Here is a 14,105-nt window from a genome sequence, read left to right on the forward strand (position 1 = left end):
AAAGATGAGTAAGACCCTCTCCTTGCTCTCAAAGAATCTAGAAGGAAGGCAAGTCTGTGAACAGATTAATCACAATATACAATATGGAGATGCATGGGAGCCCAAGTCGGGAGAAGACTTCCCAGGGTTTCAGACATCTTAATTATTTAGAAGGATGAGTTTGCCAGGAGAGAAGAGGGAGGAAGGGAGACCTAGGCCAAGAAAACAGTATGACAAGAGCAGGGTTGCTGGAAAAGGCCATGTTAGGAAAACACTGAAATAGCTTAGTGCAAGACTTACGGAGGGGCGAAGTCTGGGAAGGAGAGTGAGTGAATTGTCAAAGCAGAAGGAGTTCACTCTAGGACTTTCTGTGTTCGACCATCAAGTGTAGACACCATAATTCTCAGCCTGCCCTCTATGAGTTCTCTGAGGGAAAAGACTAAGGATATGAAGTCATGGGATAAAAATGGTGTATCTTTCTGGAGCTTCAGTTTTACTCAGAGATTTGCAACAAAGTAAGTTTTAAATGTTTACATTTTAAAATGCATGCATATAAAAATGAAAAAAGTAGCAAATACTTTTTAACTCATTTGAGTGTCATTGTAATCTGTCATTTTAAAGCATAAGGACTTTCAAAAATTGCATTTTTAACTGGGAACTTAGAAGGTTGATTACATCAGGAAACTTTTCAGCTTGACTCTACAAGGCATAGTGAGGCAACACAGGGTACCATTTAGTCTGTGATAGCTCCAGCTTTCCCTGAGGTTCCTCCCAGTGAATTTGACGGCAAAAGAAAGGAATGCTTGACATTTTGTTTTTCTGCTTCTAATCTTCATCCTCATTTGCAAATCTCCACATAGCAGGCAGATGATCTTTTGAAAATGGAAACACGACTGGATTATTTCTCTACCTAAAATCCTTCAGTGTCTTTCACTTACCCTTAGAATACGCTCTAAATTTATCAGGGCTTATAATTTCCTCTATGCTTTGGCCTGCCTACTTTTCCAGCTTCCTCTTGTGCTACACTTTTCTTACTGGCTAAGCTCCAGGCATTCCAGTCTCCTTTCAACTGTTGCACTATTTCAAGGTTTTTCCTGCAAATGGGCTTTTATGCTTGGAGTGTCCTAAGCTAGAATACTTCCCTCCTCTGATCTATTTTAGTATGGTGACTCCTCTTGATTCAACACATAGGCTTTAACTATGAGATCCACAAGGCAGAGAACAGGTCTCTTTTAGTCACCTTTATATTCCTCATGAATATTACGGTGCCTGATATGTAGTTAGGTGCTCAATAAACTGTGAAAGGATGCATAAATGAATGGATGCATGGAGGATACAGGAGAATCAGCTTTTGTGGGTTCAGTACAGAAGGGTTACAATTTTTTTTTCTTTTTTTTTTTTTTTTTTTTTTTTTTTGTGGTACGCGGGCCTCTCACTGCTGTGGCCTCTCCCATTGCGGAGCACAGGCTCTGGACGTGCAGGCTCAGCGGCCATGGCTCACGGGCCCAGCCGCTCCGCGGCATGTGGGATCCTCCTGGACCGGGGCACAAACCCGTGTCCCCTGCATCGGCAGGTGGACTCTCAACCACTGCGCCACCAGGGAAGCCCTACAATTTTTTTTTATATATTGGAAAAATTAAGTCATGTGGGACTTCAAGGCTAAAATACCTGGAAAAAATTTGAAGCTATTCTAGATCTCAGAGGAGACCAGTTGAAGCCAGAGGTCAAGTTTGGGGAGTTATTAGTATATAGAGTGTTTAAAAATAACAGTAACTCATGTATGATGTGCCAGAGTCTGCTCTCTATACTTTCCATATATTAGCTCACAGCAATCTTAAGAAGTAGTACGTTTATTATTAACTCTATTTAACTTATGAAGAAACCAAGGTGAAGATGTAAATGCCCAAGATGGCGGTAGAAACTGTGGGAATGGGTGAGCCCACGAAGAGTGCTTGTAGTGAGTAGACAGGGCGATCAAGGAAGGGGTCTAGACAAATACTCAGAATGAAGCAGGAAGAGGAAACAGCAATGAACAGATGGAAAGGCACCAGAGTGTGGTGCTCTCAAAGTCAAGGGAGAGGGTTTTAAGACACAGGGGCCATGCATGGCATCATATGCCTTTGAGAGTTTGGCAAGGGTTTAGAATATCAAGGTGTTCCATGGATTTGACAAGTAGGGGGCTCTTGATGATCATAGCAAGTATTCCATGAAAAGTGAAATGGTTGGAAACTGAGGAGATTCAACAGAGGAGACTAAAAAGGAAGTAATATCTTAGTGTTTATAGATATGGACCTTGAAGAAAAAATGATAGGATATGAAAAATATTAAGTATTTTTATCTGACACTTTGACCTGTGTCCACATTTAACATCTGAATGTAGATGCTTAGTATGTTTGCTGAATAAATGAGCAGAGAAAAATTGGAGTGAATGTTGTTACAAGTTAAATTATTTAGATTTCAGGTATCTCTAGATCAAAATGAAACATAATCTGTAGAAAAAATGAGTTTCTAATTAAGTTGAGGCATGACAAATTATATAAATTATTTGACTAATGTTCAATATTAGTACACGATTTTTTGAGAAGCATTTATAACCTCATTTAATGGGCAGTGCCATGTATCATTACAGAAAGCTTTAGGAGCCTCCAGTTTTATCTGTAATAGATCAAAGTCTTATTCAGTATATAGAAAACATGACTGTAACCCAAAATGTAATATCAGAAATAGGTTTTTGCTAGGTCCACATACTCTGTTTCTTTTCCATCTTTATAAGATAGATTTATGTAGATCAGTACAGACAATATTTATCTTATCTAAAACTGTGTGTTTAAAAAATTATAAATTCAGTAGTGACATCTAATATTATGAAGCTTTGAAAATCTAAGGTCAAAGAGGAACTCTAATGAATATTAACTTGCTACCTTTTGATTCTCCAAATAGCTTAGTCTAGCTTAGGGCTTTCAGAGAAATAAAACAACATAACTTATCCCAAGGCACAATGTATCTCTAGGTTTCACCACAAGAGTTTTGTGAAAAGATGTGGATCAACTATACCTATTTTTGGAACTATGAATGTGATGCCCTTTCTGCATATGTGGCTCTATGTAACAAGTTTGACATTTGCATTCCATGGAGAACACCTGATTACTGCTGTAAGTAGTACACTTCAAACAATATTTTCCCACACTCAAATAACAGTCCAGTGTTTTGCATTCACTTCTTTATTTTCCTTTTCAGCACAAAATACTTCTTTTAAAATTCAGACGTGCAGGCTCAGTAGTTGTAGCTCACGGGCCTAGTTGCTCCGTGGCATGTGGGATCCTTCCAGCCCAGGGCTCGAACCCATGTCCCCTGCATTAGCAGGCAGACGCTCAACCACTGCGCCACCAGGGAAGCCCCTGCATGTTCATTTTTTAACAGTATGACTTTTTTTTTTTTTTTTTTTTTGCGGTACGCGGGCTTCTCACTGTTGTGGCCTCTCCCATTGCAGAGCACAGGCTCCGGACATGCAGGCTCAGCGGCCATGGCTCACGGGCCCAGCTGCTCTGCGGCATGTGGGATCTTCCCGGACCGGGGCATGAACCCATGTCCCCTGCATCAGCAGGCGGACTCTCAACCACTACGCCACCAGGGAAGTCCAACAGTATGACTTTTTAAGATCACTGAAAATCAACAAGAATTTTCTGAAGCATCATTTAGAAACTGCTCAGCAATGGTAGTTTCTTTTGACAGTGAAGGATTAAGCCTAAATACGCGGGATTTTTCTTTTCTATGACTTGGTTGAGTTGCATATTTAAAACATGTTTCTGTGCTTATTCTGTGTGGGCTGTTGTATCTTCTACTGCACAGAGCAGTAACTTCATAATAGTTGACTTTATATTTATGCCAACCAAATTTGGGCTGCGTTTTGGTCATATTTATTTGATATAAATCAGATGAATTTTTCCTGCTATAACATAATACTAGCTGGACACCTGGAAGATGCTCAAAAATACTCATTGATTGTTTTGTTTCTAATTTATAGTTAAGTAATACATGAAAAATGGACTTTGAGGAGACTGAAAATGTGCAAAATTTATTTTCAGAAAGAAAACTAACATTTATTCCTTTTACTAGAATTCAAGTAGGTCACTTTTATCATTAGCAAATTCCACAAATCCTCTATTATTTATAGCTTTGAGTTGCCCAGAGGGGAAGGAATATCAACCCTGCGTGCGACCTTGTGAAGCAAGAACGTGTCTGAACAGATGGTTCTATGGACACTCTTCACGTCAGAAATTAAGAGAAGACTGTGTGTGCAAAAATGGAACCATTCTTCACAGGCCAGAGTCAACTCAGTGCATTCCAGAGAAAGAATGTGGTAAGCAGAGAAGTACAAAATGACATCTTAGGGACCCAGCAAGTAAATAATACTTTTTTAGAACTTGGAGAGATGTGCTGAGAAAGATTGATTAAAGGTCACCCAAGTGCTGGAAAGGAAGAGAGTATGTAGTTTGATTTTAATATGATTTCAGTTGAAGTTACCAAAATTAGGGGCTTCGGTGGTGATACGTTTTAATCTCTACTTATGTTTATAATAACTGGAAAAGAATATGGCACATTAAGAATGAAGAGAATAGTGTGTGGACTGAATTGAAAGTTCAATTATTTCACGTATTAATGATTCAGCTTTACCTCTATGAGCCTGAGCTTATGCATCTGCAAAATGGGGAAAATAATAGGACTTATCCCACAAGGTTAGTGTGGGATACATAAAATAATAGAAAGTTTTGTAACAGTGCCTAGAGAAAAATAAACACTCAAGAAATTGCAGAGTGTTGTTATCTGGGAGAAAACATTGAGTATTTCTACTTTCATTTTCAAACCATTTTATCCTGACACATTGTCTCTGTGGTGGTTGTGGATAAAAAAGGACCCAACTGAGAAAACCACAGTACAGTACTTTATCTATCATAGGGCTCATTGTTATGGTCAGAAGTAATGCTAGTAATTCAAGGGAAAGGCAAGTAGAAGTGAAATGCATATATTGTTTCAGAAAAAGGTTTGTGTTTGCCACTGAAGAAAGTATTTGTGGAAGAATTTGAGAATATACATGGGTATATTTGTTTTTAGGGACCTGTGAGATTGGTTTGGTAGTAAATAAAGAGAAATTCACTGGAGGCTGGGAATATGGTGGTCACTTCATTTATCTTTATTATTCCTTAAAAGAACTACTAGAGGGCCATATTTATCATTATGTAAAACATTCATGATAAAAGTAATAGAGTCACTAAATAATATTTTGCTTGACTACCTACTTTCTACATTTAGATTTTAAAGCGGAAATGTTTTGAATTCTGATATGACAAACATGTTAATGTGTGGTAGAGACTACCTTGTTTTCTAATACTAGTTTTAACAGTTGATATTTTAAAACCAATTAAAATTTGTGCTACTAAGTTTGTTCAAGCTAAATAAATTGTAGTAACAAGACTTAAAATGAATAAAAAATAATTAAGAAATCATCTTATTTGTAGAAGAGGACATGCAAATTTATAGATAGTTGTAGAAGGGAAAAATATTTTCTGTGGACTATAAACATTTCATTAAAGAAAAATGTAAGCTAGTAGCTGATGAACAAACAGAAGAAGCTGAGAAAGGGTAGATAATGTGACATGTTACCTGTGTCACTGGGCCAAGTCACAGTCTGAAATCAAAACATCACAGCTTGGTTTATTTTCGTGCCCAGGTTCTAAGTGATATAACGTTGACCATCTTTTTAAGCGTGCGCTGATAGTGAAGACCAGCCTCGAACTGCTGGGGAGGTTTGGAATGGGGGCACTGACGAATGTGCCCTGTACAAATGTTTGGAGAATGGAAGTAGTATTCCCATAGAACCTGACTGTGATGAAGAGCCCTCGCCAATTTGTGAACGAGAAGCTGAAGTCGTCCTGGGCTTCACTGATAAGTGGACCTGCTGTTCAAAGGAAGTGTGCAGTATGTATGCAGGCTGAAGCCTTACAGTCTGTTAATGCCACAAAATATGTTGATATTCTTTGTGAAAAAGCAGGGCAGGCATGATGCTTGGTGTTAAAAAAAAATGTATGGGGTTAAAGTAACAATGAAAGTATTGCCATAAATGTCACCTACACTTTCTCAAAGCAAGTTTTACCTCATTATAGTTTTGTTGATTTTGCAAATAGACATGCAAAACTCTGGCTATTATCAAATAATAATATTCAGAAATACGTGAAGATAAAAGATCTGGGAATCTTTGACTTATGACAATCAGGGGTCAAAGACAAAACAATAGGCAATCTTAACTCTGCTGCATTTTCACATATGACCATTCTATGAGCTGAATGGTTTAACTGTAGTGTAAAGACATGCATAGTGAGATTCATTTCCCTGCTTTGAGTTAGAAACACAGGATTTTAGTTGTGTTCACAAATTTTTTAATACTTCTGTTTATTTCCAGGCTGTGACATGACTTTGTGTGAAACTGCCATTCCAACATGTACAAATAGTCAAAAATTGATCGTTGGCCATAGCCCTCTTTCTTGCTGTCCACAGTACCAATGTGGTGAGTAATTAATTAGGAAAAGTAAGAATGAGGTTCACTGTTCAGAGTAGTGGATTAAATTCTCATTTTTGTGTCTACAAGGAAATTTATTATAAAAGATTGTTTGCAGAGCTGTCTTGCTAAAGGTAGCTTTTTAAAAACCTGCAATTTCTTTATAAATATGTATATATATGAACTTTAAATCTATTTATTATATATATAATTAACTCATTCTAAAGACCTTAATTTCAGTGGAAATATGTATTTTGAATGTATATATTTGTATATTTTAAATGTAAATAATTTGCCATTTCCTATACATTTCTGCTAAGATTTTATAGCAGGATATATATATATATATATATATATATATATATATATATATATACACACACACACACACATACATACAGATGATTAATCATATATATGATTAATAGAATGTTATATATATTTTTTAAATGTCTATTGACATATATTTTATATGTAAAAGTATTTATTTTAAATATAAATAACCTGCTATTTCCTATATATTTCCACTAAGATTAAGATTTTTTTAATGAGCTAATTATCACTAAATTCAAAGAGAACTGAGCTACACTATTTCATTTATTTATTGTCTCACTCTATACACATTTCCAAATATCTCTGGAATGTTTCTGCAGAATGTGACCCACTCAAATGCCCCAAAATTGCAGTGCCAGAGTGCAGAGAAGACCAGTTCATGTTGCAGGTTCAACAGGAAGAGACCTGCTGCTTTCCTCCTGCCTGTGGTAAGCATTCTGTGAGGTCATTTCCTGGAAGAAGAGGGAGGATCTAGGGAAAATCTCTGATTTCATGTGAATTTCATGGGACTCAATGGTAACCAATATTCTTCTGATATACTCTTAAAATTCAACTGAACAAGAATAGCAGAAAAGAAAGTACAGCATTTTCAATGAGTCTTGACAATTATTTCAATTAGTACTACTTTTCCCTATCGACAAAGACTATGTACATCATTGAAAACATGATCAAGATAATATAATCAATTAAAAAAAATAAGGCTAGCACCTAGTTCTTTTTAGAGAAAAATTTAGCCCTGGCTTTCCTGAATAACCAACTAAATAAACGACTCTGCTAAGCAGCCTACCTCTTTAAAACTTCATCTCCTGTATATCCTGTGTAAGCAGATGATCTCGAAAAGAGAATGGTAGAAATAAATGAAAGGTGTCTGGGAAATGACTGAATTTGAACTAAATATTCTGACGAACTAGACTTTGAAAAATAAAGAATTCTCTTTTCCATTTCACTGAGGAATTATCATATCAAAGGCTGTTGATTAATGTAGGTTTCAGATAAACCTATGTAGATCAAAGCACTTCTTTTTGTATCATTTAAGGTTCTTTGACTGCAGTGGCAACAACTGATTGATTCTGGCTAGCTTAAGCACAACCAATTATTGGGAGAATTGGGGAATCAAGATTTTGTAGAATCAAGATGAAGCATTCAGCCAAGCCCTGGGAAGGAGGGAAACCAGCTTCTCTAGGTGGCAGTCACTCATGATTGAGTCAGCAACATCCGTTTCTTGTCTTGATGTGCCTCTATTTATGACTCAAATGCTGTAGAAAGACATTCTCATTCGTCTAAATGAGACATTCGTCTCATTCGTCATTCGTGGGTTTTTCCTACACGTGGGCCTGGTAAGAGTGAGGCACCTTAATTAAGAGTCACTCCAAGGCTGCGTAGGTGAGGCATTTCCTCAAGTGCATTAAGAGAGTTGTTATCAAAGTTGGAAGAGGGATGCTAAGAGCTCAGAAGAACAGGGGCCTACTACATTGTTCATTCATAGGAGTGATCAAGAGTAGTGAATTAAGAAAACTTAAATAAGTAAATAAATGGTATTTTGATCCTAGTAAGAACAAATTACTCCTGAAATCTTATATTTCTGGTAAGATGGTTCTTCTGTATCACTGTGCTTGGGAAAGTATAAAGCAGTACACTCAGATAGTATTATTGTTTTTATGACCAAATAAGGAGATCCGTTTATTAAATCCTTATTTTCCTTGCTTCCTATTTTGTTTTACATAATGTATTTTTATTTTTATTTTATATGTGTACAGTAATGTGAACTGATAACTAGTTTGTTTTTAGCTCAGCTGTGACTTTGCCTTTTTGTTTCACCTTTAGTTTGCAAAACCTGCACTGAACCTATTCCACTATGTACTGATGGAGAATTTCTCACTGTGGACCTTAATACTACACACTTCTGTTGTCCTCAGTATTACTGTGGTAAGTATATTTCAACTAATTAAAAATATCTAGATATGTTCAATATTTAAGAAGGCCAGTGCATGTTAATTGTACTGTTACATGAGACCTTAGTTGAGTTCTAGCATATTAAATACATGTAATGTTTTCATACATCTAAGAGTGCTTCTTGGACAGTATTGTTACCTCCCCAAAATAGATTAGCTATGACTTTTCTCATCATCCTAGATAGACTTTCTAGATATACACGTGATTCCATCCCCTCTTCACCTCCTTTCTCTTCTTGCCCCCCTGCCCTTTCTCAGGTCTTAACCTTATGAGCGTGTCCTAGTTCTATTACCGTTGTTGTATCTGCGTGAGAGTCATTGGTTCTGTCCTTACCAACACACTGCAATTGGGTGGTGGGAGAGGCAGCTCTGGGGAGATCCAAGTCCATGTATCACATCAGTAATGGCAGTGAACTAAATGGTAGCTAGTGAAAACTAGCAACTACGTGAAGTTAATCTTTACTCATGTTATTTTTCTATTTAGTGTGTGAGCCAAATCTCTGTCCTACGCCACTACTCATCTGTGCACAAGATATGAAACTTGTGAAAGAAAATGTATCTGGTCAATGTTGTCCAGCATGGCACTGTGGTAACTAATTTTCATGTTTTAAAGTTTTATTAGAATGTACTAATATATTTGATCAATATAAATATGTTGTTTTTTGCCTTTTAGAATGTAGCTGTGAAAGTTTTGTTGTGCCAACTTGTGAAGTGGTAAGAACACATATTTTTATTGAATTTTAATATAATTTAAATCAGTTTATTCTTCCTTTATTGCTTTCATTTCTGATTTCTTTTCAGAGTTAATGGAATTGTTCTCTTTAAGTTGTACTGAAGTAGATTAAATCTTCTCTGATATTAGGGAGCAGTCAACATTTTAAATTATACTTGAGACAGGAAAGTACAATCAATATGTTATTTTTTTTTCCACTGGTGACTGAATCTACCAGTCTTATATCTACTTAAGTTCGCTGGTCTTAAAATAAGCACAGTACTGAAAATATATTACCTCAGTAATGAAAGATTTCCCAGTGATTCTTTAAGAAAGTGCACTAACAATGCATCTGTTTCAGAGGAGGAAGGGGTATAAACATGTAACTAACTGTCTGTACCTTGTTAGGGGTTATGTATGAACATGCAAACCTTACAGAAATTCCAAAAATTTAATTTTTAGAAATAATAATTATGGGCTTCCCTGGTGGCGCAGTGGTTGAGAGTCCGCCTGCCGATGCAGGGGACACGGGTTCGTGCCCCGGTCCGGGAGGATCCCATATGCCGCGGAGCGGCTGGGCCCGTGAGCCATGGCCGCTGAGCCTGCGCGTCCGGAGCCTGTGCTCCGCAAGGGGAGAGGCCACAACAGTGAGAGGCCCACATACCGCAAAAAAAAAAAAAAAAGAAATAATAATTATGACTCTGGTATCACTTATTTAACCATTAGATGGAGGTTATGGTGCTTTACAAGTCTTTTTTTTTTCTTTAAATATTTACCTCCATGGTATGCCTCTAAGACTTGAGAAAGATAATATATTCCTGGCCTTATTTATCAAAGAAGACATGTTTTCTTTCACAAAGATTTTTTCTTTTCCTTCTCAAACAATGTGTATCATTAGAAACTCATTCAGACTTTTCAGGCCAAGGCTATATTCTGGGGAATAAATGAGGCACTTTTTAAAGTAACAGAACCCTTCTTAGGATACCACTGTTTCATTTAAAAAGCAGGGTGCAAAATTTCAGTTATGCGGAATGAATAAGTGCTGGGAGAACTGTTGTACAGCATAGTGACTATAGTTAACAGCACTGTATTGTAGACTTAAAAATTTGCCAAGGGGGTAGAGTCCACGCTAAGTGTTCTTTCCACAATATAATAATAATAATAATAAATAAGAGAGTGGGAGGAAACTTTTGGAGTTAATGGATAGGTCTATGGCACGGTGATATTTCATGATGTATACTTATCTCCAAATTTGTCAAGTTGTATACATCAGTTATGTACAGCTTTTGTATGTCAAATAAATTAATTAAATTGTATTTTAAAAAAGCATTAATCTAACATTTACTCTAATGATGAGTTACCATCTGTGATTTGCATAGAATGTTTAAGCTTTACAAGTAACTTTCATAAAAATTCTTTTGGGTTATTTTGTGTATACACTATATACATACACCTACAGAAAAGAGTGGAATTACGATATTGTATTTTTCTCAAGTTCTTCACAGTTTACCTAACAAGTTTTGTATATTATTTCATTGAATCTTCACAAAGTAGATATATTTAGCTCATTTTATAAGTAAGAAAACTGAGGTCTAGAGAGAGTAAATGATAGACTGAGATCTTCAGGAATTAGACCAAGGGTTGTGTCTAAACGCCCATGCAAGGCAATTTATTTTTAACATCCCTTGTTCTACAAAGGTATTGACCTGACCCATTGTTCCTGAAACTGCTAAATATTTGTTTCAGTGTCTAAGATGATATATTTTTAAAAATCACCATCTAATCTTTTGGAGTAATTTATGCAGTGGGGGAGTTTGATTTATTATTATTTTTAACTCTGTATTCCAATATTTTATTTCCAATCCCATTAGAATTGTATAATGACTAAAAGCCATAAAACATCAAAGGCATTAATGTCTATGAAACTACTTTACAACTCGTAAAGCACTATAAAAATTGAGATATTATTAGCTTATGGAGAAAAGTACCTTTTATATATTACTATGAATTTGAGTTATTTTTTGTGTCAAGAATCAAATTAGTTTTTATTACTGATGTCATATGAAAATTAAACACACCCAGGAAAAGTTGATGTTTAAAATACAATTCTTGAAACTTTAAGCCTGAGTCCTACACTTGAGAAGAACCTATACCATTTCCCTAGTAGGGAAAAGTTTAAGCATTGGTCATGACAGCAATTTACTAACAGCTAAAGGTTATAGCACTTTCTGTACATCAGCTTGTTTTAAGCTCTTTACATATGTTGATCCATTTATTTCTTTCAAAAATTCTGAGGCAGACGGTATTATTATCCCCATTTTACAGATGAGGAAGGTGAGGAGCAGACTGGCTAAGTAATCTGCCCTAGATGACGGAGCTATTAAGTAGCAGAGCATGATTGGCACAAGGGCAGTCTTGTTCCTGTGCCTGTGCTATTAATCATTGTACTGCACTCTTCTGCTCTTGTTTTATATGCTAAAGCAGCCTTGCTCTGATGCAGACATCAGAGTTCTAGACCACCTCTACAGAGCAGATCAAGAACATTTTCATCAAGAGAATTTTCTAGGGTTAGCAAGCCTTCTTTTATCTCTAATTGCCCACTAGAAGCTCAGAATCTAAATATAATTTTAAAGTTAGGACACATCATAAAGATCATCTTATCCACCTTCACTCATTTAATAGATAAGGAAATTTGAGTTTAGAGAGACTGAGTGGTCTATGATCACGTTTTTATTGTGAGTATTTTCTATAGGCTACTAATTAAATGACTACTGGGTTAATCAAAGCTTGTTCACTGTCAGATATTTTTATGAACTTGCTATGTGGCTGTGGGGTAGGAAACTTATTAGATGTTATATTGTGCTTTTTTTTACAATGGTAATATAATAAGCCATATTGATAAGTCATGTAATAATATCTTTCTAATAGGGAGAATTTCCTGCAATAGACCGCGACTTTCAGAGTAACTGTGGATGTGTACAATATCTCTGTGGTAACTATGTTTTTTGAAACTTTTAAATGATAATGAATATTATTGATATCTGTTGTTTACTATGAATAAATTAAAAATAAGTTTTGAGATATATTACACATTTTAAGCCATTGGCCAGTTTTTAAGTATAAAAAGTGTACTTTTTATTTTTCAATTTCCTCTTTTGTAATATTCCTAAATGTTCTGAGAAACTTGATAACCGGACATAAAAATTATTCTTTTTCAGAGGCTTCACAGAATTTAAAGTTGATGCCAGGGTTCTTTTTAGTGTATATAATTTAATTTAAAAATAGACAACATCTAAAAGTCAGAGATTTTTGCTCACTGTTTTATTATTATTGATGTTAACACTGCAAAGCATAAGGTTGATTTTTCTATGAAATAACAAATCTTCATATTAAGTATTAGTAGGTTAATAGAAAATAAACTTTTGTTCAATAGCTTAAAACTTTTGTATTTTTATGTGAGAGAAGAGTTAAATCCAATGTTGGCAAGGCACAAAGAGCTTCTGAGCTGTATTCTTCATCACTATTCTAGCCTACTACAAGCCACTTTTAATGATGCGATAGCACGTGATATCACCTACCTTCATCATAAAGTATGATTTATATGACTTTATTTTGCAACACAAAAGATTGAAAATTTTCTCTCAAAATAACAAAAAACATGAAATGTTACACAGTCCCTTCATGAAGAGACCTACTGTTACTGATTTAGATTTTGCCTCCATTTATATCCACTCCCCAAAATTGTCATGTTATGTTTCCAGAAGAGGGAACAGCAAGTAGCTTGATGATCACTTTGGGCTAAAATTCTGGAATCTGCTATAAAGTATAGTTTTTAGAGGCAGTTCAAACAGTGTATAGCAGTTGAGTTTAGGAATCAATTTCTTACTCTGTGTTAAGGAATAAATGCTACATTCATTATTAAGTGAACTCTTGAGCTGTTAACAATATATAAAGGTAAAGATCTTTACTGGTTTTGAAAAAATTGCACATCACAATAAAAACATAGACTTAAATAAAAGTTCCAATGATCAGTTAATAAAAAACTTAATATAGTACTTTTTGTCGACTTTTCTTGTTTTCTTAGAAAAGGATGATGTGTGTGTATTTCAAGAAGTATCAGTATTGAATCCTGGCCAATCTATGATAAAGTATGTGGAAGGGGACTTTTGTTACATGGTAGATTGTCTAGAAGAGAAAGATAACAATACAGGCTTCCACACTTTGAATTTTACAATGTTGAATTGTTCAAAAGAATGTGATGTTGTAAGTATTCTTTGTAAGTCATTCTGGTGAGAGTTAATTAATCTTTAAATGGCAGCTGTAGAATTTGAATGAGTGAATACTCCATAAGTTAAAAATATACACTTGAATAGTTTTTTAATAATCTGTTAATTTGTAACATATCTATATAATGCAGTTTCCTTTTCCTGTGTATAACCTTGAGCTTCAGGAATCTTATTACCTATACAGCTTGTTTGACCTGAGCTTGTTAAATCTACTTGATGAATCTTGGCTGCTAGATGTAAAGGTTAACAACTACTTCACTTCTAATACAGCTATATAAAGTCAGTTATTA

At 35.4% G+C, this 14,105-nt stretch overlaps 1 protein-coding gene across 1 annotated transcript in view; it reads left to right on the plus strand.

The window, feature by feature from the left end:
* OTOGL (otogelin like) overlaps positions 1-14,105 on the plus strand; it is a gene marked incomplete at both ends in the record, with an annotated part of 143,984 nt that overhangs the window by 119,583 nt on the left and 10,296 nt on the right. The window contains 10 exons of the mRNA XM_082636305.1: positions 2,990-3,131; positions 4,154-4,339; positions 5,743-5,955; positions 6,437-6,541; positions 7,186-7,293; positions 8,690-8,791; positions 9,302-9,406; positions 9,491-9,531; positions 12,458-12,521; positions 13,614-13,792. Coding sequence (XP_082492431.1) covers positions 2,990-3,131; positions 4,154-4,339; positions 5,743-5,955; positions 6,437-6,541; positions 7,186-7,293; positions 8,690-8,791; positions 9,302-9,406; positions 9,491-9,531; positions 12,458-12,521; positions 13,614-13,792 — 1,245 coding nt within the window. The remainder of the gene's footprint in view (positions 1-2,989; positions 3,132-4,153; positions 4,340-5,742; positions 5,956-6,436; positions 6,542-7,185; positions 7,294-8,689; positions 8,792-9,301; positions 9,407-9,490; positions 9,532-12,457; positions 12,522-13,613; positions 13,793-14,105) is intronic.

Source organism: Mesoplodon mirus (assembly GCF_964341445.2).
Source record: "Mesoplodon mirus genome assembly, chromosome: 11".
Classification (NCBI taxonomy): Eukaryota; Metazoa; Chordata; class Mammalia; order Artiodactyla; family Ziphiidae; genus Mesoplodon; species Mesoplodon mirus.